The sequence below is a fragment of the Rhinatrema bivittatum genome, unplaced genomic scaffold (genome assembly GCF_901001135.1).
Source record: "Rhinatrema bivittatum unplaced genomic scaffold, aRhiBiv1.1, whole genome shotgun sequence".
NCBI classification, from domain to species: domain Eukaryota; kingdom Metazoa; phylum Chordata; class Amphibia; order Gymnophiona; family Rhinatrematidae; genus Rhinatrema; species Rhinatrema bivittatum.
The window spans coordinates 199,628-224,379 of NW_021820313.1; the positions used below are offsets into that span (position 1 = coordinate 199,628).

The window sequence follows — 24,752 nt, forward strand, 5'->3', positions numbered from 1 at the left end:
CCAAGGCCTCTCTCCTAGTTGGTGCATATTCAGTATCTCCCCCTACTGTGCCCTGCTGCCTCGGATTTCCGCATCCCACATGCATGACTGCAATTTTTTTTTTCGCGCTGAATCTTAACTCAACCACTGTTCAAGCTTCCTTAGATCACAACTCTTTCTCTCTACTTTCTCTAGGGCGTCCATGCTCTGGCAGATCTTAGTATAATCTGCAAAAATGGCAAATGTTCCATTCTGACCCCTCTGCAAACACTAAACTAACCACAAACGCGATTACAAAACTCTCAAAACCTCAACAGCTTCTGAGAGCCTTGCTCCTTAATGTATAAAGTCGCTCACTACTGATAACTACCTCCGATAGCTTCATCACAACCGAAGCTTCACATGTGACTCTACAGAATTAACATTGACAAGTTTCCTTGGTAAAGCCATAAGGTTTTCCGCACCTGTGGTGGCCTCAGCTGACAAGGGTTTGCTGCGTTTGTTGTCTGTAACACCGTAGAGATTAAACTTATATTTCTTGGAGGGCTTGAGGCCTGAGATGATGGTGGAGTCAAAGGCTCCGTCAACAGGCACCTCTTGGGGTTTCCCGTCTGCATCCCTGTAGTGGATGAGAAAAGAGCCAAACGCCCCATCCTGAACTGTCCAGGAGAGCCGGAGGGAGTTCTCAGTGACGTCAGAGATGGAGAGGTCCCCCAGGCTGGCCTTCTGGGTCAACATCTTTTTTGGTGAAGCTACAAGAGAGGAAGAGACAAGAAATTCAAAATTAAGAATTTGGGCCATAGTAGTCCATTTGACTGACAGACAGACACACACACACACACACACACACAGTGAGAGGTTGCTGATAGAAGTGACATTGTGTGAGGAAGGCCTTCCTGCCAAAACACTGAAACCAAGTGACCAGAGCATGCATCATAGGAGGCACTATGGTATTGCAATATCATCCTGGTCTCAAAAATACAATCACAGAGTGACTGCAAAACTCAACAGTCTCTTGAGGTCCTTGTTTTGTATAAAGTTACTCATCACAGGTGACCACTTCTGCTGTATTCTTCACCATTAAAGCTTTGCACCTGACCCTGCAAAGTTTAAAATAATGGTCAACTGACAAAACTGCATGGCAAAGTGTAGGCTTTGACAGTACCTGTGATGGCCTCAGCTGACACGGGCTTGCTGCGCTTGCTGTCTGAGACACCATAGAACTGAAACTTGTATTTCTTGGAGGGTTTAAGGCCTGTGATGATGAAGGTCTGAAGTTTTCCATCGAGGGGCACCTCCTGGAGCTCCCCATCTGCATTTCTGTATAGGATGAGGAACGAGTCGAACTCCCCTCCCTGAACTGTCCAAGAAAGATGTAGGGAGTCTTCCGTGATGTTGGAGATGGAGAGGTCCCCAAGAGTGGCCTTCTGGGTTGTCGTCTTTTTGGCTGAAACAGCAAACGTGGAACAGATAAGAATTTCACAGAGAGTGAGCCACAAAATCTCAAAAGCCAATCAGTGAAGGGGATAACTGATTAAATAACCATATTCATGTGTGTCTGCTTTGAGGGGGAAGGAGTGTATGCTTCCGGCAAAGATACTGGAGCTAGGTGATCAGCGTTCAATTTCTAAGAGCAACTGTACTGTTATAACATTATCCCAGTCCCTCTGAAACACACTGAACTCCCCATAAATACCATCCCAGAGAACAGAGAAAGTCCATAGCTTATGGGGTCCTTGTTCCTCATGAAACTGTTACTCGCTACAGCTGACCATCTCTGAATCTGACTCTACAGTTGATAATCAACTGACAAGCTTCTCTGGCAATGCTGTAGGTTTGGTAGTACCTGTGGTGGCCTCAGCTGACACTGGCTTGCTGCGTTTGTTGTCTGAGACACCGTAGAGATTAAACTTGTATTTCTTAGAGGGTTTGAGGCCTGCAACGATGGTGGTCCGCAGTTCACCACCGACGAGGACTTCCTGGAGCTTCCCTTCTACATCCTTGTACTGGATGAGGAAAGAGTCGAACTTCCCATCCTGGACCGTCCAGGAGAGCCGGAGGGAGTCCTCGGTGATGTTAGCGACAGATAGGTCTCCCAGCTTGGCTGCCTGGGTCAGCGTCTTTTTCATTGAAGCTACAAGAAAGGAACAGACCAGAAGTTCCATGTTAGCGTTTGGTCCATAACAAGTGTTTCGAAGATTCTGCATCAGGGGATTAATACATTGAAGCACTGGAGCGTCATCCACTCCTTCGCCCATTCCACTGGGTCGAAATCTGTGGAACGGTTGAAGAATCTTCGAAACACAGCACGTGTTGGGTCTCTCTGGATTACCATTTGGATAGCAGTGACTAAAAGTTAAGTTCCTTTTGAGTTTTTATGTATATTTGAAAATATAAAAAAGTCTTGAGTATTGAACATTGAGGACCGATGATTATTTATAAAGCAATGAAGGTCTTTTTTGACCGGGAGTGCTTAGTATGATGGGCCATTTTTAATTCTGGTCATGGTCACTATTCATACCATTGATTTGTTTGTTCTCCGTGAGCGTTTGGTCCATGTCGGTTTATTCGCTGCCTAAATACAAATAGTGAAGGGGACAAACGATGGCAGAATCTTATTCATCTGGGGATTGGGATTAGGAGACCAGGACTTGAGTTGTAGGGGGCACTGTGGTGTTGCACCGTCATACTGCTCCCACTGAAACAATACTAAACTGCCCAGAAACACCATCACAGAGCAGTGAAAATAACTCCTGGGGGGTCCTCCTTGATCACATTTACTCACTACCGTTGACCTCCTCTGATACAGTCTGCTCAATCTAAGCCTTGTATCTGAGTCTACCAAGTTAGCGCAATGGTTAATTGGGAAATGAATAGATTTGGACATACCTGTGGTGACCTCGGCTGACACTGGTGTGCTGCGCTCATTATTTTCAACACCGTAGAGATTGAACTTGTATTTTTTGGAGGGTTTGAGGCCTGAGATAATGGTGGTCAGAAGGTCTCTATCGACAGGCACTTCCAAGGACGTGCCCTCTTCATCACTGTACTGGACGAGGAAAAACTCAAAGTTCCCATCCCGAACTGTCCAGGAGAGCCGAAGGGCATCCTCGGTTACGTTGGAGATGGAGAGGTTCCCCAGAGTGGCCTTCTGGGTCACGATCTTTGAAGCTTCAACAGAGGGAGAAAGAGCATTTAACAGCATGTCACATCTAGCATAACAGTTTATCTGGCATCTAAACGTAAACGGCAAAGAAAGCAACTAGGGAAGAATCATATTTAAGGGAGGGGAGCATTTCCTGCCAAGATGCTGGAACCAGATGGCTAGACCTCAAGTTGCACAGGGAGCTCTACTGTTAAATCATCTCAGTATGTTTGAAAGATGCTGCTACCCATAAATATTGTCAATGAGCAGTGAAAATCTCAACTCCATCTGCCTTTTGAACAAATGTGTTCTGTACAGCTAATCTCTGCTGTGAATCTGACCCTATAGAGTTATGAAAGTCAACTGGCAATCTTCCCAGAGAAAGCCACAGGTTCAGGCATACCTGTGGTGGCCTCAGCTGATACTGGTGTGCTGCGTTTGTTGTCCAAGACACGTAGAGATTAAACTTGTATTTTTGGAGGGTTCAAGGCCTGAGATGATGGTAGTATAAAGTTCTCCATCAACGGGCACTTCCATAGTCTTCCCCTCTTCATCACTGTACTGGATGAGGAAAGAGTCAAACTCCCTGCCCTGGACTGTCCAGGAGAGCCGAAGGGCATCCTCAGTGATATCGGAGATGATAAGGTCCCCCAGGATAGTCTTTGGTGAAGCTGCAACATAGGAACAGACAAGAATTCCACACTTAGCAAAACAGTTTTATTTGCCATGTAGACAAAAATAGCAAAGAAGGCAACTAAGGAAGAATCATATTTAAGGGAGGAAAGCCTCCGCTGTGTTCCTCTGACCCCACAGAGTTATCATAGTCAACTGACAATATTTCCGGGGAAAGCCACCGGTTTGGACAAACCTGTGGTGGCCTCAGCTGATACTGGTATGCTGCGTTTGTTGTCCAAGACACCGTAGAGATTAAACTTGTATTTTTTGGAGGGTTCAAGGCCTGAGATGATGGTAGTATAAAGTTCTCCATCAACGGGCACTTCCATAGTCTTCCCCTCTTCATCACTGTACTGGATGAGGAAAGAGTCAAACTCCCTGTCCTGGACTGTCCAGGAGAGTCGAAGGGCATCCTCAGTGATATCTGAGATGATAAGGTCCCCCAGGATAGTCTTTGGTGAAGCTGCAACAGAGGAACAGACAAGAATTCCACACTTAGCAAAATAGTTTATTTGTCATGTAGACAAAAATAGCAAAGAAGGCAACTAAGGAAGAATCATATTTAAGGGAGGAAAGCCTCTGCTGTGTTCCTCTGACCCCAAAGAGTTTTGATAGTCAACTGACAATATTTCTGGGGAAAGCCACTGGTTTGGACATACCTGTGGTGGCCTCAGCTGACACTGGTGTGCTGCGTTTGTTGTCCAAGACACCGTAGAGATTAAAGTTATATTTCCTGGAAGGCTCAAGGTCTGAGATGATGGCAGTATGAAGTTCTCCATCAATGGGCACCTCCAGGGACTTCCCCTTCTCATCACTGTACTGGACAAGGAAAGAGTCAAACTCCCCATCCTGGACTGTCCAGGAGAGCCGAAGGGCATCCTCTGTTACGTCTGAGATGGAGAGGTCCCCCAGGGTGGCCTTCTCGGTCATGATCTTTGACGCTACAACAGAGGAGCAAGCAAGAATTTCACCCTTAGCATTTGATCCATAATAGTTTGTGTCATTTGTGCATTCTAAACACAAACAGCAAAGGAGACTACTTAAGAAGAATCATATTTATGGGGGCAGGATTTCCGGCCAAGATGCTGAAAGCAAATGACCAGAGCTTGTGTTGTAGAGGAACCTGTACTATTATAACATCATCCTGGTGCCTTTGAAACACACTAAACCATGCACAAATACCCTCATGAAGTACTGAAGAACTCATCTTTGGGCTCATTGTGCCTCATTGAATAAATGTACCCTCTATAGATATTATCCTCTACTATATTACTCAAAATTGAACCTCTCCATATGACCTTACAGAGTCAACATGATGGTCACTGACAAGCTTCCAATGGGAATGCTATAGGTTTGCACGCACTTGTGGTGGCCTCAGCTGACACAGGTTTGCTGCGCTTGTTGTCCAAGACACCGTAGAGACTAAACTTGTATTTCCTGGAGGGTTCGAGGCCTGAGATGATGGTGGTCTGAATTTCTCCATTGATGGGGACTTCCAGGGGTTTCCCATCTGTGTCCCTGTACTGGATGAGGAAAGAGTTGAACTCTCCATCCTGGACTGTCCAGGTGAGCCGGAGGGCATCTTCGGTCACGTTGGAGATGGAGAGGTCCCCCAGGATAGCCTTCTGGGTCGCAGGCTTTTTTACTGAAGCTACAGTAGGGGGAAGAATTTCACATTTAAAGTTTGTTCCACAGCAGTTTATTGACACCAAAAACCAAACAGCATAAGAGGCAGCTGACAGAGGAATTATATTTATGTAGGGGGAAGGTTTCCTGCCAAAATACTGGAACCAGATGGCTGGAGTTCAAGTCACACAAGGAACTCTACAGTAAAAGGGTCATCCCGACACCTCTGAAACATAATGAACTAGCCACAAATACCCTCCCGGATCCCTTAGCAACTCAACGATTTCTGGAGTCCTTGTACCACCTTGAACAAAGTTACTCACTACATGTGAGCTCCCCTGCTATGTTTTCAGAGTTCTCTACCCTACAAAGTTGATATAACAGTCAACTGACGAAACTTCCCTGGCAATGCCATAGGTTTGGTGATACCTGCAGTGGCCTCGGCTGATACAGGTTTGCTGCGCTTGCTGTCAGAGACACCGTAGAGAGTGAACTTGTATTTCTTGGAAGGTCTGAGGCCCGAGATGATGGCGGTCTGAAAGTCTCCACCGACCGTCACTTCCTGAGGCTCCCCATCTGCATTCTTGTACAGGATGAGGAAAGAGTCGAATTTCCCATCTTGAACCGTCCAAGAGAGCCGTAGAGATTCCTCGGTGATATCGGAGACGGAGAGATCACCCAGACTGGCCTTCTGTGCCGTTGTCTTTTTTAATGAAGCTACAGCAGAGGAAGAGACGAGAATTTCACACTTTAAAGCTTGGTCCATAACAATGCATTTGCCAGCAAATGACAAACAGCAAAGGAGGCAACTGATAGAAGAAGCATCTTCGTGTGTGTGTAGGTGGGGATAGGATGCATGGGCTACTTGCTACGATGTTGGAGTCAGGTGACCAGAGCTTGAGGTTCCTCTGAAACACACTGAGCAACCCATGAAGACCATACCAGGGAACTAAAAAACTCTACTGTTTCTGAGGTCCTTGTTTCTCACTGAACAAATGTTCTCACTATGGTTGGACCCCCCCCCCTGCTGTGTTTTTCACAACTGAAGTCCTGCTGCACCTGACACACAGTCAACATGATGCTCAACGGGTAAACTTCTCTGGGAATGCCATATGCCTGGCAGTACCCGTGGTGGCCTCAGTTGACAGTGGTTTGGTGTGGTTGATGCTGCGTTGACACTGGTCTGCCATGTTACTATGTTGCATTTGATGCAAGAATGAAGTCACTTTCCGAGATTTGGCTACCCTGAAAATCAGACCTGTTTGTGGCACTCATGGACCGGAGTTCACCATCCCCACCCTGTAGAGCTAGCATGATGGTCAACCGACAAAACTGCCCATAGGTTTGGCAGTACCTGTGATGGCCTCGGCAGACACTGGTTTGCTGCGCTTGTCATCTGAGGCACCGTAGAGATTGAACTTGTATTTCTTGGAAGGTTTGAGGCCTGAGATGACGGTGGTCCGAAGTTCTCCACTGACGGGCACTTCCTGAGGCTCCCCGTCTGCGTTCCTGTACAGGATAAGGAAAGAGTCGAACTCCCCTTCCTGAACTGTCCAGAGGAGCTGGAGGGAGTCCTCGGTGATGTTGGAGACGGAGAGGTCCCCCAGGCTGGCCTTCTGGATCACAGTCTTTTTCGGTGAATCTGCAACAGAAGAACAGACAAGAGTTTGGTCCATGACGTTTTATTTTCCACCTAAAGTCAAACAGCGAAGAACGCAAGGCCGGAAAAATCATCTTCCCTGCCAAAATACTGGAACCAGCTAGGAGAGGAGGGGGCTGGAGGGAGCTAAGTGGGAATCCTATAAGCACTTCTATCCAGGATAGTGGAGTACAAAAGTGGAAAGACTGTCTTGGATAAGGAGAAATTCAGCAGATGGCTTTACTCTGCGGCTGGCAGTAGGAACATATTCTTAGTGTGGGGAAAATAACCGGGCCGGATGGTCTTTTTCTGTGGTCATCCACCGTGTTACCATTTTACATCTGATGCAAGAACGAGGTTTCTTATTCCACAATTTGGTTACGCTGTTTGTGGCGCTCAAGGATGGGCATTTCCCACCCCTAACCTACAGAATTTAACTGGCAAACTTCACTGGGAAACACCATTTTTTTTTTTTTTGGTGGTACCTGTGGTGGCCTCGGCCGACACCGGTTTGCTGCGCTTGTTGTCCGAGACACCGTAGAGAGTGAACTTGTATTTCTTGGAGGGTTTCAGGCCTGAGATGGTGGCGGTCTGACGTTCTCCACTGACTGGCACTTCCTGGTGCTTCCCCTCCACGTCCCTGTACAGCAGGAGGAAAGAGTCAAACTCCCCATCCTGGACCGTCCAGGACAGCCGGAGGGAGTCCTCGGTGACGTCGGAGATGGAGAGCTCCCCCAGGCTGGCTTTCCGGGCCTCCGTCTTCTTTGGCAAAGCTAAAACAAAGGAAGAGGCAAGAATTTCACACTTGGAAGCCTATGCACTAAATCTTACATGCACGCCAAGGCGATTTTGTGTGCGTTAAAATAATGTGCCAGGCAATAAAGCTTTCCCGAGCATGCAAACCCCCAGGCAAGAAGACTTTAGCGTGTGCAAGTTAAAATAAGTGTGTTTCTGTTCATGTAAATGAAGGGGCATCATATGCAAAGGAGGCTTTAGCACGTGCACGCTTAATAGCGTGGTGTCCTCTTCTCCACAGGCTGTGTACTGAGTGCTCGCTTTGCTCAAACGCGCCCTCAAATTTTTGTGAGCTGCGCTTGCAAAAAAACAAAGAGTCCTCATGTGCAACGCAGCGCACAAAGTTTTGTGCAGCGTTCTCTGAAGCACCGTTCTATCTTCGTGCTGTGTTTTCCCATGTGCGCTTGTTCACAACCTGCGTGCAAGCTCACGTGCACAGCTCGCTGGGAACACTGCACCTTGGTCCAGGTGATACATTTATAGCAAGCACGCTATTATTTAATTTGATTTATATTCTGCCTTTCGGGCACTTCTAAGCGGGTTACATTCAGGTACTGTAGGTATTTCCCTGTCTCCAGAGACCTCACAACCTGAGTTTGTATCTGCGACCACGGAGAGTGAAGTGACTTGCCCAATGTCACAAGGGGCAACCATGGGATTTGAACCCCGGCTTCCTAGCCCACTGCTCTAATCACTAGGCTACTCCTCCAGTCCATGCATGACTGAGCTATCGGCAAGCACTGTATACTCCACAATGTAGAAGACACAATAATGTCGATTTTCAAGGGCTTCGTTCTTGAGGAAGGTTATATGCCCGAAAGTCTAAAACAGGCAGTTATAAAACCAATTTTAAAAAACAAATCTGGAAGACCTGATGATTGGAAATAACTATCGTCCGATCTCCAACTTAACCTTCATTGCGAAAATACTTGAAAAAGCAGTCCTCACCCAACTGGAAAATCATCGTGAAGACACTTCATCCTAACCAATTTGGATTCTGGAAAAACCACTCAACCGAAACACTTCTGCAATCCTTAACTGATCCTATTTTACACTGCCTAGTCCTGATTGATCTGACAGCTGCCTTCGACACTGTTGACCATATCCTGCTTTGCCAACAGTTGGGAAACATCGGGCTTGATGGAAATGTGCTAAAACGGTTCACCTCTTTCCTCGCAGATAGATCATTCCAAGTAAAACTCGACAATCACTTGTCCGACACCTTCCAAAGCACAACTGGCGCCCCCACGAGGATCATCGCTATCAGCTACATTATTTAATATCTACATGCTGCCCCTACGCAAATTACTTACAGACCTGGGTTTAAACTTCTTCCTATACGCAGATGATCTACAATTCTATATCCCTCTAACTAAATCATTTGGAAAAAAAAAAAAACTTTCGCTAATCTCTGAATGTACGATAAAAATAAAAGAAAAACTAACTCAATGGAAACTGTCGAGGAAGCCCAATAAAACTGAAATAATTTGGCTGAGCCGCAACCCACACAAAAAACTATACCCCCAGGAATAGATCTTGGAAGTTGCAAAGTAATCCCTGCAACCCAAGTGAGAGAACTAGGGGGTCCAAATCCATGGAAATTTAAGAATGGAAGCCCACATAAGCAAACTGATTAGATCCGGTTTCCACAAGGTGCGGATTTTGGGGTTGACTGAAAACCTCTACGAAGCACAACATATTTCAGAACGGTTTTACAATCTCTCATTTTCTCAAACCTCGGTTACTGTAATTCATTATTTCTAGATCTTCCGACCAGTCACTCAAAACCCCCTGCAAAACGCGGCTGCCAGAGTGTTGTCCGGAGCAAGAAAATCTGACCACATCACCCCCAGTTCCGCTGGCTCTGCATTGGGCTTCCAGTTCAATCAAGAACACATTATAAAGTCCTACCCATAACGTTCGGCGACATTAACCCCAGCAGCAACGATCTGCTGGTAATATCATCCCCCCCCCCCGCGAACTCTCAGATCACAGACCAAGGCCTCCTAGAAATCCTGAACCTAAAAGACTCTCATCTTACACTAACCAGAGAGAGAGAGAGTGACCTCCATCGTCGGGCCAAAACTACGGAATACCATGCCTGAATAACTTCGAACGCTAACCGAGAAACATAAATTCAAAAGCGACTTAAAAATCTTGGCTATTCAAGAATGCCTTCCGCTTGACTGAATCGCCCACTTTTTTCCCCGTGACTCAGAATATCTTTTATTATTTTCTTATACAATAACCTCCGCCCTGGCTAACCCCCTTTAAGAACATAAGAACCTGCCATACTGGGTCAGACCAAGGGTCCATCAAGCCCAGCATCCTGTTTCCAACAGTGGCCAATCCAGGCCATAAGAACCTGGCAAGTACCCAAAAACTAAGTCTATTCCATGTAACCATTGCTAATGGTAGTGGCTATTCCCTAAGTAAACTTGATTAATAGCCGTTAATGGACTTCTCCTCCAGGAACTTATCCACTCCTTTTTTAAACACAGCTATACTAACTGCACTAACCACATCCTCTGGCAACAAATTCCAGAGTTTAATTGTGCGTTGAGTAAAAAAGAGCTTTCTCCGATTAGTTTTAAATGTGCCCCATGCTAACTTCATGGAGTGCCCCCTAGTCCTTCTATTATCTGAAAGAGTAAATAACCGATTCACATCTACCCGTTCTAGACCTCTCATGATTTTAAACACCTCTATCATCTCTATCTAGCTCTGTTCCTGTGTTAGAAATCTACCATTGCATTACTTCCCTTTCTATGAACGTCTATCCACGCCGTAACACTGAATTTTATTTACAAATTTTTTTTCCCCCCCCCCGTGAACCGTTACGAACTAGCGATTCTCACCCGGAATGACTGTCTACAAAACATTTAAATAAATAAACGCGGCTCGTGCTTTGACAGAAGCTCCTCCGAATTAATAACGTGTAACCTTGCATGAACACGCAGGCACGCGTCTGTATTTTATCATTTGGGCCGCCGGGCTTATTCTCCTGCCTGTTCAGGCTACGGAGGCCACATCTCTTAACTCACTCACGCAGCCCAATGTATGATCATCGCACCAGTCACTTGATTTTTTTTTTTTTTTTTTGCGCAGATGTATTTTAAAAGTGGGATGGGGACGCTGCCACTTATCTTAGCTGTATCGCTGGAAGCGACCCAGTGAGTCTCGTGTTTCGGAATGTAAAAACTTCCTGCTTCAGGGGGAGACCGTTCCTCCATGGACTCCTGACGTTTCTGAAGATGCAGCTAAGGTAAGTGGGCAGCGTCCCTGTCGCTCTCTTTAAAATGCACTTACATAAAAATCATAAAAAATTAAGTGATTATACACCGGGCTGCATGAGTTAATAGAGATGTGGTCTCTTATAGCCGAGCAGACATGCCAGCAAGCCTGGGAATACGAATGGCCCTCTCAATTTTAAAATCAACACGCACATCTGCATGTTTATGCAAGATTAGAAGCTATTAATTCAGAGGAGTGTTTGGCAGTTCGTTTTAATTTATCCTTTGACTCGGACTGATGGTGCAGTATTATTCTTTTAAAGACCATGGCAGCCATTCTGAGTTTTGACACAGAACAGCAGTCAGAGACGAGGGCTTCTTTGTGGTAAACAATTATTTTTCTTTGCTTGTTTGACTGCAGAGCTGTTTTCAGAGTGCTTTGAGGCCCTTTCGGACTCTGGTGCTTTCTGAAATTGCAGTCCCAGCCGGGGGATGCAACGCACCTCCATCCAGATATCTTTTGATTGCCCGTGCAGGGCACAATTGAGGCAAAGGCTGACCCTGGCCTCCCTCACTACAGGCTCTTCACTGGGGGGGGGAGAAGATGGTCAGATGCCAGTGCTCTCCAGAATCTGGGCTGGCAGATTTCCCTCCATGATGGCAATAGGATGGATCTGTCAGGGCTGGCTAAGGCTCGATCTGACGTCTCGTGAAGAGTATGGATCGGTCATCCTGGATGCATGTGAGGCGCAGCCTCCAGCTCCAATTTATATTGCCTGTAGCGCAGTAGATGACAGCAGGAAAGACCATCCAGTCCCTCCTGTCTACCCAGCTATTCCTTTTGACCCTGCCAAAGGTATATGCCAGATATTCTTCTTACCCAAAATAATCTGCAGCTAAGCACGCAAGATCCCCTATTCTATTTACAACAAGCACCCCCTCCCCATCCACCGCTATCAGCGTGGCTACTCCCTGGACCTCTGGCCTCCCCGGATGATGCACGTAGTCTACCAGCAGACCTGGCTACACGAGCACCCACACTTCTGTTAGATTCCTCGCAGCCTTAGCCGGACACACCCGGTTGCTCATTCCTCCGCTATCTCTTTTTTTTTTTTTTTTTTACTTCCTCATCTGGGGTCCAGATGCTCTCCTGCTTCTGCCCTCAGCACTGAACAAGCGGCCCTCCCCCCCCTCCCCCCATACGCCAGGGTTACTTTTATATATAGTTTCACAGCAGGCAGGTCACCGCATCTTCCACGGCCTCAGGTAGGAGCTGAAATTGTAAGCCATCGACAGGGTTATACGAACGGTAGCTGAATGTTGAGCCGGCTCTGGAGAGGCGAGCGCTAAACTCCGATTCCCGTTGGATCTAGACGCTCCTAAAACTGCTTTGAAAACCTGCCGGGCGCTGGGCGGAACCGACGCGGACGCCCCAAGTCACGCCCGCCCGTTGGGGGAAGGTGCAAGTTGGTGCGTACGTGTTTGCGCGCACGCGTACGAAAACGGAAAGCATCGTGTGCGTAAATCATGCACCCGGCCCCCACTCCCCCCCAGAACGCCTCTTTGTAGCGGGCGTAAAAGTACAAGCGAAATCGCTTTTGAGGGTGGTTTTATGCGCGCCAATCCGGCCATTTTAGGTGCATACAACTGAAACAAATGTGTGCAAATCCTTCTGAAATTTTCCCCCTTACTGTGCACGTTGCATTTTTACAAGTTAACCTGCTGAAAGCACGCTTAGCATGATTTTTATTGCACAGGCCCCCTTGGAAAAAATGCACCTGCACGCAGGGGGAAGGAATTTTCCCGCCAGGGCGGCCGGAACCTTGCGACGCCCCCTCCCCCCGGCCTTCAGGCGTTACCTGTGGTGGCCTCGGTGGATGTCGGCTTGGTGTGGCCGTGCCTGGAAACTCCGTAGAGGTGGAACTTGTATTGCGTGGCCGGGGCCAGGCCCGTCACCGTGGCCGCCCGCTCCCCCCCCGCGACCGGAAGCTTCTGCGTCCTGCCCTCGGAGTCCCGGTACATGATCAGGAAAGAGTCGAAGCCCCCGCTCCGTACCGCCCAGGAGAGCCGGAGGGAGCTCTCGGTGACGGCGGAGGCGGAGAGGGCCCCCAGTTCGGGCGGAACCGCAGGCTTCTCCGCCGAGGCTGCAAGAGACCGAAAAACACATTCTCTCACTCGGGGTTATGTCACGGCTGGCCATGTGCCAGGATTTTTTTTTTTTTTTTTTTGTGTGATGACTTCCATCGGGGATGATGGAGCCTGAAGTCACTGTACTGAGAGCCAAACATATGAAAAAAAAAAAGAAAATGCATTAACTAGAACGGGCTTCTTGCTAGTGTATCCTGGAAGCTGGCGTGGAACTAGCTGGAAACTGACAATGCCAAAGCGAAATACCAAATCTATTGTATGTTTATTTAGCAAGGAGCCTTGGAAAATCTTAGGCGCCTCGTACCCTTCCCCCCGCCCCGAACTCCCCCCCCTTTACCCCGACACACAGAGGCCACAGGCGCTATCACGTGCGTCTGAGTCACTCTTGGGCAACTCCTGTTCTAGCACCGCCAGATGACTCCAGGTCAGCGGGGCAGACGGAGCCAGCCCTGGTTTTCACGTCACCACTACAAAACAATATCTGGAGAGACACGCGCGCACATCAGTGGACAAAAAAAATTCCTTACAGATACCCTTCAAGGTATGCAGGCACGACAGAAGGGGGAAGTATTTTGCCCGGGGGGGGGGGGGGACGCAGACAAGAAATCTTATTTGACTGGTACGGAACACATGCTCTCGTACGGTTGGATCAAAATTAATCATATCCCTGCAAAAATACTTTTTTTTTTTTTTTTTTTCCTTCCCTTCCCCCGGCAAATTCACTGTGGAAAATTCATGATGGATGCACATGCAAAATATTGACTAAACTCTCGCCCAGGCCAATAAATCAAATTCTGCTAACTGGGACATTAACCACACACCCTAACATCAGTAAACCCTGGCTCGATCACGTTTCAACTCTGCCACAGGGGGTCTGCCTCAGGGAGAAAAAAAAAAAAACCCAACACGTTAGATTACTTAAGCTCATGAATGCAATGCTTCCCTTCTTTGGGGAAAACAAATAAATAAATAAAGGGTTTTCGTAATATTTTCGCAAAGGCCTGGGGGGCTGAGCGTGTGTACCTGTGCTGGCTTCCACCGATATCGGCTTGCTGTGCTTTTTGGCAGCCACACCATAGAGGTTGAACTTGTAGGTCCAGGCAGGCCGGAGGCCGGGGATGGTAGCTGTATACAGGTCTCCCCTGATGCGCAGCGCTTTGGACCTGCCCTCGGAGTCCCTGTACTGCAGGAGGAAAGTGTCAAAGCTCCCGGCCCGGACGGTCCAGGAGAGTCGGAGGGAGTTCTCAGAGACCTCCGACACAGAGAGGGACCCCAGCTGGGACAGCAGGGCAGCCGGTGGGTCTGCAGAAGCTAGAACACAGCAAAGCATCAACGTGATTTCTGGTTCAGGGCTAAGGCCATGGTAGGCCTTCAGCTCTCGTGCTGTGGGAAAGTGACAAACCCTCTTTTGTCATGGTTCCCAAGCTGCATGAGAAACTAGAGATGCCAAATGACCCCACTGCTTGGGAAAAATCTTTGGCTGGTCCTGTGATTTCTTTTCTATACTCCCTCCTTCTCCTCCCCTTCCAGCCACTATGCTGTATTCTCTAGCATTTGCAGAGCTGCTGCACTCAAAACAGATGAAGCAGGCACTACAGATACCACAATGCACTGTGGTGGAAGTTAGAAATCAAAGCAGTAAGTCACTTGAGTATCTCTGGAAGATCAGAAATTTAGTTAAGGAAGAGGGGCTGACAGATTTAGAGGGAAGGGGGACAAGGACTACCTGAAAGATGGATGGGGGAAGCTAAGTCTGCAGAGGACCACTGCCTCCAAGACAAGGTACCTAAGGGTATCTCCTGCTCTTACCAGGAGAAGGAGCAACTGCAAATGCCCAATTTTCCTCTGAAAGGTAACAGAGTTAGCAACTAATAAAAGATGAAGCAAGAAAAAGCAATAGGTGGTTTCTCACAAGATGGCTGACACCATGTGAGGTGCCTGTAAAGCAGAAACAAAATGATGACCAATAGCCCTGCTGGTCCTACCTGTGGTTACCTCGATGGACACTGGCTTACTGCGTTTGTCATCTGAGATGCCATAGAGGGTGAATGTATAATTCTGCGAAGGGAGGAGACCAGTAATGGTGGTGGAGGTCAGGTCGCCTCTGATTCTCTGCTCCTGGATTCGACCCTGTGGATCCTCGTACTGAAGGAGAAAGTAGTCAAAGTCCCCATCCTCGACCTCCCAGGACAGCCGAACTGAGCTCCTGGTGACATCTGAGATGGCCAGGTTCTCCACTCTTGGCCGAATCCCGTCTGCCTCCAGTGGGGCTGAAACAGAACAGAGCAGAATCTCCCAGTTGGAGTTGAGTCATAGGAAGTCAATGGGTGGTGTTAAAGAACATTAGAAATGGGGGGGGAGGAGGGGGCAAGAAGCTCAGAATTCTACAGTGGGAAACCAGCATTCCTGAGTGGTCAAGGGAAAAAGTGTTAATGGTTGCCGAGAATGCTCATTACTGCAAATATATGGGAGTTGAAGAATGACCAAGAGTTGGATTGCATCTAAGTCAACAAACATCTACCAATTTTTGTTTTTTTTATTAGAATCTCACTGGATTTTCCTACTCCAATGTCAGCAGGCGTAGACTTACAAGCATTTCTTCGGGTGTGGCCAGCTGAAACTGGGTCATATCCATGACCCCCACCCTCCGTGGTCTTGAGAACTTCAGGCTCATCGTTGTTCCTTTGAAAACACGGGAGCTGTCATTGGGAAGTCTCCTTTCTTCAATGGTGGTCTGAAGGCAGTTTTCCAGCCCTGTGTGATGCCCTTGATTGCAACATGAAGTGACTCATCTCCCAGAGGGTCGTACGGTGGTACGTGGAGAAGTCCATCACATAGACAGACCTCAAGACGAACTGAGGCTTCCATCACAATAAGGAAAATGAGTTCTGTGCACCAGATGAAGAAGCGACTTGGCTTCAGAAGGCAATCTTTCCTGGACAAGCCCCATCTAGAGAAGGGAACGCTCTGGTCTGGAATGATCCAATGGAAACATCATCTCATGTTAGTCCGATGAGAGGCCCCATGGCCCACAGAGAATCTGGCTTTCTGCAGAACCAACATGGCCACTAGGATTCTGCGCTACTGGCTGCATCCCTGAAACGAGATTAACCCGGCTGCCATTCTTCCCTGCCCCCCCCCCCCCTCCCTTGGTTTTTTGCTTCTTTTCCTCATCTTTGCTTTGTATTTTTCAGGTTCTAAAAACAAATATCAGGAACTTCAGACTGCACCACACCAGGACACAGTCCACCTGTTTTTTTTTTTTTCTGTAGGCTTTCGTTCTGCCTACGAAAGGGCTGACGCGAGGAAAATGAGCCATCAGGAGCCATGAAATCCAGGATTAACAGATTTTGTGGTGGACGAGCGCGGATTTCCATTATCAGTCAGACTTGATTCATGCTCCTCCTCAGATGGAAGTTGTGGGCCTTAAGTGCATGGACCCACAGAAGCTGGTGGTAGAGAGAGAGGGTGAGAGAGGCCACAAGGCCAATCCCATCTGCTCACTTTCTCAATGCAACACCACAGACCCCTGCTGATCTCCTTCTTTCCTGTTGGCTCTTTGCACCTGTCCTGGGCTTTCCTGAATTCTGCTACTGTTTTGGCTTGCACCACTTCCCCTGGGAGGCAGTTCCAATGCATCTGCTACTCTTTTCCATGCAGAAATATTTCCAAATGCTACTTCTGAGTCTTTCTCCTTGGCGTCTCATATCACGACCTCTCTTCCACTGCAAAAGGCTTTGTTCATACTTTCATAGCTAGGGTATGCACATTTAGGCCCCTAAATCTCATCTCATGTAGATCTTGGTAGCCTCTCCCTGCATCGGCTCTACCCTGTCTTATCTCCTTTGGGAGGCACAGCCTCCAGGAATGAACGCAATATTCTAGGTGAGGTCTTGCTATACCGGAGCATTATCCCCTCCCTTTTCCTGCCGGCTACGCCTCTCCCTCTGCTACCCCATCAACCTCTGGCTCTCTCCTCCACCCTGTTGGGCTGGTTGGCTACCTCCAAGGTCATCAGATACACTCACCCCCCCCCCTCCCCCCGCCCTTCCTCTCTCCTCGCCACATGGGGAGTGTCCTTTCTTAGAGCGTTCAGGATCAGGAAATCTTCCCATCAGGCTGCTATTTCCACTCCTCCCTACCTCCCATTAATCCCTGGCCTCGTCCAGTCCTAGAATTTACACTTCAACCTGTCCGGCTGTCCTGTTTTATGGACCTTTCCCCTGCCAAGCCTCCTTTGCCAGAATGCGGGGGCCCCCATTTAGCATCCATGCAACAAATCCCATAATGGCATTTTCCCTTTGAAAAAGCCCAGGATCAGATGTTTGGTTTTGCTTTTTCTGTAGGTTTCCTCCCCGGACAAATGTTATCCAGGCACCCAAGCTTGGCCACGGCCAGGAACAGCTGTTCCCCCTTAAAGCCCCCTTAGCAAACTGTCAGCAGCTTCTATCTCTTTCCTGCTGGTGAATGCGCTGATTGCATCGTCCGGTCAGAGGGTGAGAGCCAGCTGAAGGGGGGGCTGGAAACTTTGGCACAGCTGAAATAGCAATTTCCCCCCGTTTGCAGCCAGGAAAGATCCTATTGCCGTGATCCAGGCCGGCAGCAGTAATGAAGAGGCCTCCAGTTAAGAATCTCCATCCCGCTGGGGCAGCTTCTCCAAATGGGTTGGACGGGAATAAACCTGGAGGGCAGCCTCTCAGATTGACTGCTGGGTGCTCGTCTTCATTCTTGCACGGTGCCAAAGAGAGCTCGTGAGCTGTGATGTGTCCAGGCCACAGCTGGAGTCGGTGGGTGGGTGGGCGCCTGCCCTGGGTTAACCTTCCCCCCCCCCTTGACTGCGACGCATCCGCAGTCCGAACGGGTTACAAGATTGGCCTTAGGGTAGGGAAGCTTCACAGGTACGGGAGGGGGGAGAAAGGCAAAGAGACATTTATTTCTTCTCAATAACATAATGTTGTTTTGATTTTTTTTTTTTAACTTGAGAGATTTTTGTGAAAAAAATATAATGAAAAGAAAACAAAGAAGTCATTTTAAAGAGAAGGAAGAATATCACGGAAAAAACGGTTAAAAGAGAGAAGGAGGAAAGAGAAGGAATATAAGCAAAGAGAGAGGGTAAGAGAAAGAAAGATGGGAGGGAGAAGAGAGAAAACCAGAAATGGGGGGGAGGGCAGAGAGAGAGGAAAAGAAAGAGGGGAGATTTGGGAGAAAAAAAAGCTAAAAGATTGAAGAGAGAGAGAGAGACAGAGAAACAAAACAGGAGGGAGAAAGCACGAAGGAGAGCGGAACAAAATAGTAAGGGTGAGAGAATGAGAAAGAAATGCCAGGTAGAGAAGTTCAACCTCCCCCTGAAAACGGGAAAGAGAAAAAAAAATATGAAAACAAAAGACAAGAACAACAAGGAGCAGGAGGAAAACTAAACGAAGCAAGGGAAGAAAAGCAAGGCAGGTAAAAAGACGAGCGAAATCCAATGAAAGTGGGAAAAGAGAAGCAGAAAGGGGACAATGGAGAGAAAGTTAAAAAAAATTTTTAAAAAGTAGAAAGCATGAGTCCAACCCTACATCAAGAGACTCAACGCCTAGACGAAGGGGAACGAAGAGGTTGGGTTCCGTTGGCCTTGTATTGTTAGACGTTTGGAACTTCTTGGCACCTGAATGGTTTTCTCTCCCCTCACTGTTAGGAGCTTTGCGACTGATGGAGACCTACCTCACCACGCCCCAGGTTTGCTGCCCTATTCCCTCCCCCCCCCCCCCACCCAACCTGGAGCTGGCCACCTGATTGACAAGAGAAGACTACCCACTGGGTTGCCCCCTGAGCTATCCTGTACCTGTCGTCACCGCTGTCTTTAGGGGCCTGGAGAGAAAGCCATCGTGGACACCATAGAGGGAAATGGCATATTCTGTGTCAGGGCTCAAGCCGCTGACCACCGAGGCGCGCAGGTCACCCGCCACCGAGGTCTCCTGAGGACCCAGCTGGCCGGCGGTGTCTTCATACCGCACGAGGAACGAGTCATAGGCACCTTTCCTGGCCTTCCACGCCAGCCTAAAGCTCGCCTCCTCTACGTTTTCTACCGTAAGATCTCCAAGGTGGTTCAGGTGGTCCTGGGGGCCTGGAGGAGCTGCAAAAGGAGAAGCGTTAACGACTGTCTGTGCCACTGCCTCCGCACTAATACAGAGACGAGGCGTCCTTCACAAAGTCCTAGAAAGGAAAAGTCATGCCATGAAATTGGTACAACATCTGGTTTAAGTCCATCGTTATCAGACAGCGCGCCGAGACCAGCAGCATAGGGGTGTCGGGGACAAAGGCGGAGGAGGCGTGGAATTCTCTGAGAGCTCAGGGGACTGGAGGGCCGATGGCCAACACTCATCCTCCAGACCCAGGCGGCAAGGGGGTCAACATTCTCATGGCGTTCCTGCATGGGTAGAGGTGGGGCCGTAAGGGTTAACCCATATAGGATGACAACTTTAGCTAGTAAAGTCTTAAGTCTCCATCCCTCTTCCCTGCCCATTGCGTCTCCTCACCCCACTACACTCCCCGTGCAGGCAGCATTCATTCATTTTTTTTTCTATCCTGTATCCCCCCCCCCCTCCCCAAGAACCCTTGCATTTTGCCGCAGAAGAGCGCTAACTTATTCCACGGTAAAGTGCTCCTCCCGCCAGTGACGGGCGACCCCCGCCACCAGTTCTGACCCTGAACGTCAGGGTCGGGCCAGCATCACCAAAAAAAACCCCTCTTAACACGGGGAACCAACAGTACAGGGTATGGAGTCAGGTGTCTCCGAGAGAGCTTAAGGGGCCAACAGGTCTGTATTTCACATGAGCCCAAGAGCTCAAAGCAACTATTAATTAATTAATTACGACTGGCCACAGAATGACGGCATTATAAAGGCGGTAAATAAATAAATACCCCCCTTCTCCTAATTCCCTCCCACTCTATCCACTGCCCGGTAACTAATAATGGTGGCTCTCTAATAAACGTTAACGTCATGAACCATGGTGAACCAGTAATTTTCACTTGGAACAACGGCATGCAAGACCTCTAAATAAGTAGATACATTATAGATGTCTGTGTATATAATATATATATATATATATTTTTTTTTTGTTTTTAAATGCTGGCTGGAGCCCTTAAGGAAGAGTCAGTAGGGCTATTTCCCCTTCAAGGCGAGCTCCCAGGTCTCTATTTCACCGAGGATTGTGGGAAGGAGAGGTCCCCGGCTTCCTGCCTTTAGCACGCGAGGTTGACCACAGACTATGGTTAAAGACACGCACTCAAGCAATCCGTCTGTGCTTCTCCGGGGGGGGGGGGGGGGGGGGGGGGGGTTAGTGCCGGTGCAGCATTGGACAACTGGGAACAGCTTGGGTCCTGAAAATATAAAGGTTTCGATTAAGGATGATAAAAGGGTGGGGGTCACGAGCAGCAGGTGAAGTCCTGGCAGTCCATGTCGCCCTGTGTGAAGAGGAGGCAAACCCTGAAAAACGGAAGAGGAAGGAGACAGACAGACAGACAGCCATCCCCAGCGCCAGGATGGCCCGACTGGAACTGCTCGCCCTAGGGAAAGAGAGAAGCTCACTCCTGGGGGTTTTACCTGCGATGACTCTGCTGGTCAGCAGGAGGGTCGGCTGCCCCTCCGTCGCCACCCCGCTCAACCGAACCTCGTACTCCGCGCCCGGGGTGAGGTGCTTGAGCTCCGTGGAGCGCTGGTCGCCGGGGACGCGCACCTCCTCCTCCTCCCCCCCCCTGGGGGGCCGCGGAGTCCCTGTAACGGACGAGGAAGTAGCGGAACCTGCCGGGGGCCGCCGCCCAGGAGACGGCGAGGCCGCCCGAGGCGCTGTTGGTCACGGAGAGCGCCCCGGGGGTCACGTCGGAGGCCTCTGCGCTGGCGGGCGGCTGCGGGGGAGGCTCCCTGCCTCCTGCGGCAGAGTCGTGGCCGGAGCCTGCAGCTGACATGGCAGAAAGGTGTTCAGAACAAGGAAAGTGCAGGAGACCTTCTCCCCCCCCCCCCCCCCCACCCCTAACCAAACCCCCCTCCCCCACCCGCCACGTCCACCGAGCATTCGTATCATCCGGACACCAGCAGAAGCGCGCGGCTTGCAAATCAGAGTTCACCACCTCACCCCAGGTCAACCCGAGCCTGACCTCCCCTGAGAAGGAACCGTGAGGTCCACGTCCAGCCACGGGCAGCCTGGATAACCTGGAATGGGGGGGGGATACTGAAAGGCGGAGCTGTGCCACTGAAATCAAGTTTATCCGTTTCTTACTTCCGGGGCTGCTCCTCGGCCACGCTGGGTGATGCTGAATACCGGGGGGCATCATCTGGCTAAGCAAAACCCCGACCCGGAACACAACACTGCCCCCCGACTTGTGTCCGGCTGATGACTTACGCCGGACAAGTCGGAGCCGCTCGCCGAGGTGGAAAAAGTAATGAAATCGCGGTCTAAAGTCCCCGAGTTTGCCAGACGAGCCGTCCGGATGTGGGCTTCTGTATTTCGGCGCACTCGGCACGGGTCAAAACCAGCACTGGAGCGGCCGGATCGCATCTGTTCTGGGGTGAGGTCGTGACCCTGAGTTGCAGTCCTCGCCCCGCGTTTTTTTTTTTAAATTTCCGTGGAGAACGTGGAATGACGAAAATTGATGATGTGGCGGGGGAGGGCAAACCAGGATCAGATCCAACCTCTTTGCACTGACCTGGGGGGGGGGGGGGGGTAAGGGGCAACCCTAGCCAGGCCCCCCGCCCCGGCGCTTCTGATGTGCTCGTGAAAACGCACGGCACGTCAGACCCTGCTTATCGTCATCACGTTGGGCTTCTCTTTGCCACGGTGCTTAATGCCGTGAAGGCAAAGGTGCCGGCGCCCGATATCTATGGCAACGGGGATTTGGACCCAATGAATCTTTTTTTGTTTTGTTTTGACCTGGGGCTTCTAGCTCAACTGGAATCGGCCTTCAATTGGGCAACGGTGCCATGACCCTTCCCTAGCCCAGCCCATTTAGAGTTGGGGTCCTATCCTGGGAGCCAGGGTACGCCTTGCGCCCAGAGTCTGGCCGGTAGGTATCGTCGGTGAGTCTCGGCTGCGACTTCCTCTTTCCCCCTCCCCCCTTGTGAAACCAACCCCAGCCCTGGCCGGTGAGGGCAAACCGAAACCTGCCCCGTGGCGACTGAGCCCTGGGTCTTCCCCGCTAAGCCGCCGGCTCCGACCCAGCAGAATTATCACGAGCTCGGGATCTCCCAACCCTACCTGGGACGGCCACAGACTTGTGCTCTCACCCCCTTTTTTCCTGGACAGTGCAAACAAAGAGTCACCCAAATGTTTTTCACAAACCACCCAGCAGGCTTCTGATTTCAAAGGGGTCCTTTTTTTTTTTCCCCCCTTTGCTACGCTTCAGGAGAAGTTAACAACAACAACAAAATCCCTTCTGAAACCACAGAGGACAAGGCACCGTATAGACCCACGCATCCATACAAATATAACCGGGGCATATTTGTGCGTGATGCGTGCAGGGTTCGGCGGCGCAGCTCAGGCGTGTGTCATACGGTAGATGTAAAACATGCAGCAGGCCGATCTGCTGGCCTGACGTGTGCGAGAGGCGTGCTGGTTACATACAGCGCAGTATTTCAGCTCAAGGTGCCATGAACTCTGCAAAGCCACGGGAACCGCAGAAAAATAAATAAATAAATCCCCAGGCCCAGTGGTTACATTTCACGTATCCAGACTCCTCCTCTAACCCCCCCCCCCCCCCCGCAGACTCTCAGGGACATTTAGGCAAGGGGCAACCTTTCAAATGCCGCCAAATCCGCAGGGAGGAAGTGATTACTGCGCCACCCCCACAGTGCAAATCTAAACTCACGAGCGTCACCGACGACCACGTCCTTCTACCAACGAAGATATCGCTCCGGCAAGAACCCAAAAGTACGCGATTCCAATTTCCCGTGCTATGGGATCTGTGCTCCCCTCAGGCTCTCGCGGACAACCAGGGAGGACCATCCATAACGCGTGAATGTGCATATATCCAGTATATATGTCTCTTAACATACACAGTTCACTGTATATGCAAGTATCCACACACCACACATATATATATATATTATACACACATTAAGGAGGAGATTTTCAAAGGCTTCTGTACCTTTTCTGTGGCCAAGAGAAGACTTGACCCACCTAAATCAGCCAGGCTCGGTGGGCGTTTAGCCACTGGAAACGACGCCTCTCATAGCGCACGTGTTTTTGGCTTGCGCGGAAAAGGGGGGACATATTCCGGAGGGGGGCGGGTACAGGGGCCGCGTCCGCAGGCGTGTTTGAAAGTCACGCGCGTACCTTTAAGACTCGTTTCCCCAAGGACCGTGTGGAAACGTTTAAGGTTAGGGCCCGCGCCTTCCTGCCAACCTGCGTCCGCCGCAACGGGTGCCTTGAGCCTGAAACCCGCGTCGATTTTGCGCAGGGCGACAATGACCGGCCTACTTTTTTTTTTTTTTTTGCGGTCAGACGCCCTTCTTGAGAACTTACCCCCCAAAATATACACACACATAGACAGATGGATTATGTGGTTTTTAAGGCCGAGAAGGGTGAAAGCGCAGAGCGTCGTAAGGCGAGCGGCGCATGAACACATGTTAGAAATTGCAAGTGACAAGGAAGCCGGCCAATCCCAGGCGCCTTTGGTAGCCAGCGCTGCAAAGCTCCCCCTACCGAAAGCAAAATAAAACTGTGGTGTTAGGGTGAAAAGAAAAGGAAGCAGAGGAGGGAACTCTTTCCTCAGCGCGTGTCACGTCACCAAGCTGTGATGCTAGCCTGAACAACAAGGGCCACACATGGAAGACAAACCGGGGAAGGTGCTGTGACCCTCCCCTCTCCTTCATGTTTACAGCAGAATGCTGCCGGAAGCAGCGCTCAAACATGAAGGCTGCGGGCACATGAAGCGTGAGCCGAAGCCTGACGTGTGCTGGACGGGCAAGGCCTGGCTGCCCAGGAGATCGCCCACAGGGCTTACTACCTGTTGAAGCTACTAAGGAGTAGGACTTGGAAGACTGGCCCCTCAGGATGCCGTGCAGGTCGATTCTGTACACGGTCCCGGGGACTAGCCCGGGGATCTCGGCTGTCTTGGCATCTCCGGGGAGCACGAGCTGATGTCCGGGGCCGGCTGAGTTGATGTCTTTGTAGTTGACCACCACGTTGCTGGAGTGGCCCTTCAGACCATCCAAAGAGATCACAATGCTGGTAGAAGTCCTGTCCAGCAGTTCTGGCCCGGAGTGCTTTTTGAGGTCTGGTCTACCAGTGGGATGAGGGCTAGCAGGTCTATAGTCTCTCTCCTGAAATGTCTTTGGAGCACCATGCTCCCCTTCACCATAAGGTTCTGCCAAGTTCTCAGTAGAAGACAACCCACCATGATGACCACCAGTGACTGCTATTGATTTCTTTGAAGTCCATTTTGCTTCAGAGGTTTCCTCCTGGGAGATCTTCTCCTCAGAGCTACTGTAACTGTCTGTTGGCCCAGGGAAGATAATATTTTCCACCTGGCTGAC

The 24,752-nt window shown here is 49.7% G+C and overlaps 1 protein-coding gene across 1 annotated transcript in view; it reads right to left on the reverse strand.

The window, feature by feature from the left end:
• Window positions 1-24,752, reverse strand: part of LOC115081464 (tenascin-X-like) — a 94,838-nt gene that overhangs the window by 46,574 nt on the left and 23,512 nt on the right. The window contains 13 exon segments of the mRNA XM_029585938.1: window positions 368-731; window positions 1,145-1,426; window positions 1,826-2,113; window positions 2,869-3,150; window positions 4,459-4,740; window positions 5,163-5,450; window positions 5,855-6,142; window positions 6,780-7,067; window positions 7,550-7,837; window positions 12,952-13,236; window positions 14,264-14,551; window positions 15,226-15,510; window positions 19,065-19,355. Of these exon segments, the coding sequence (XP_029441798.1) occupies window positions 368-731; window positions 1,145-1,426; window positions 1,826-2,113; window positions 2,869-3,150; window positions 4,459-4,740; window positions 5,163-5,450; window positions 5,855-6,142; window positions 6,780-7,067; window positions 7,550-7,837; window positions 12,952-13,236; window positions 14,264-14,551; window positions 15,226-15,510; window positions 19,065-19,355 (3,799 nt within the window).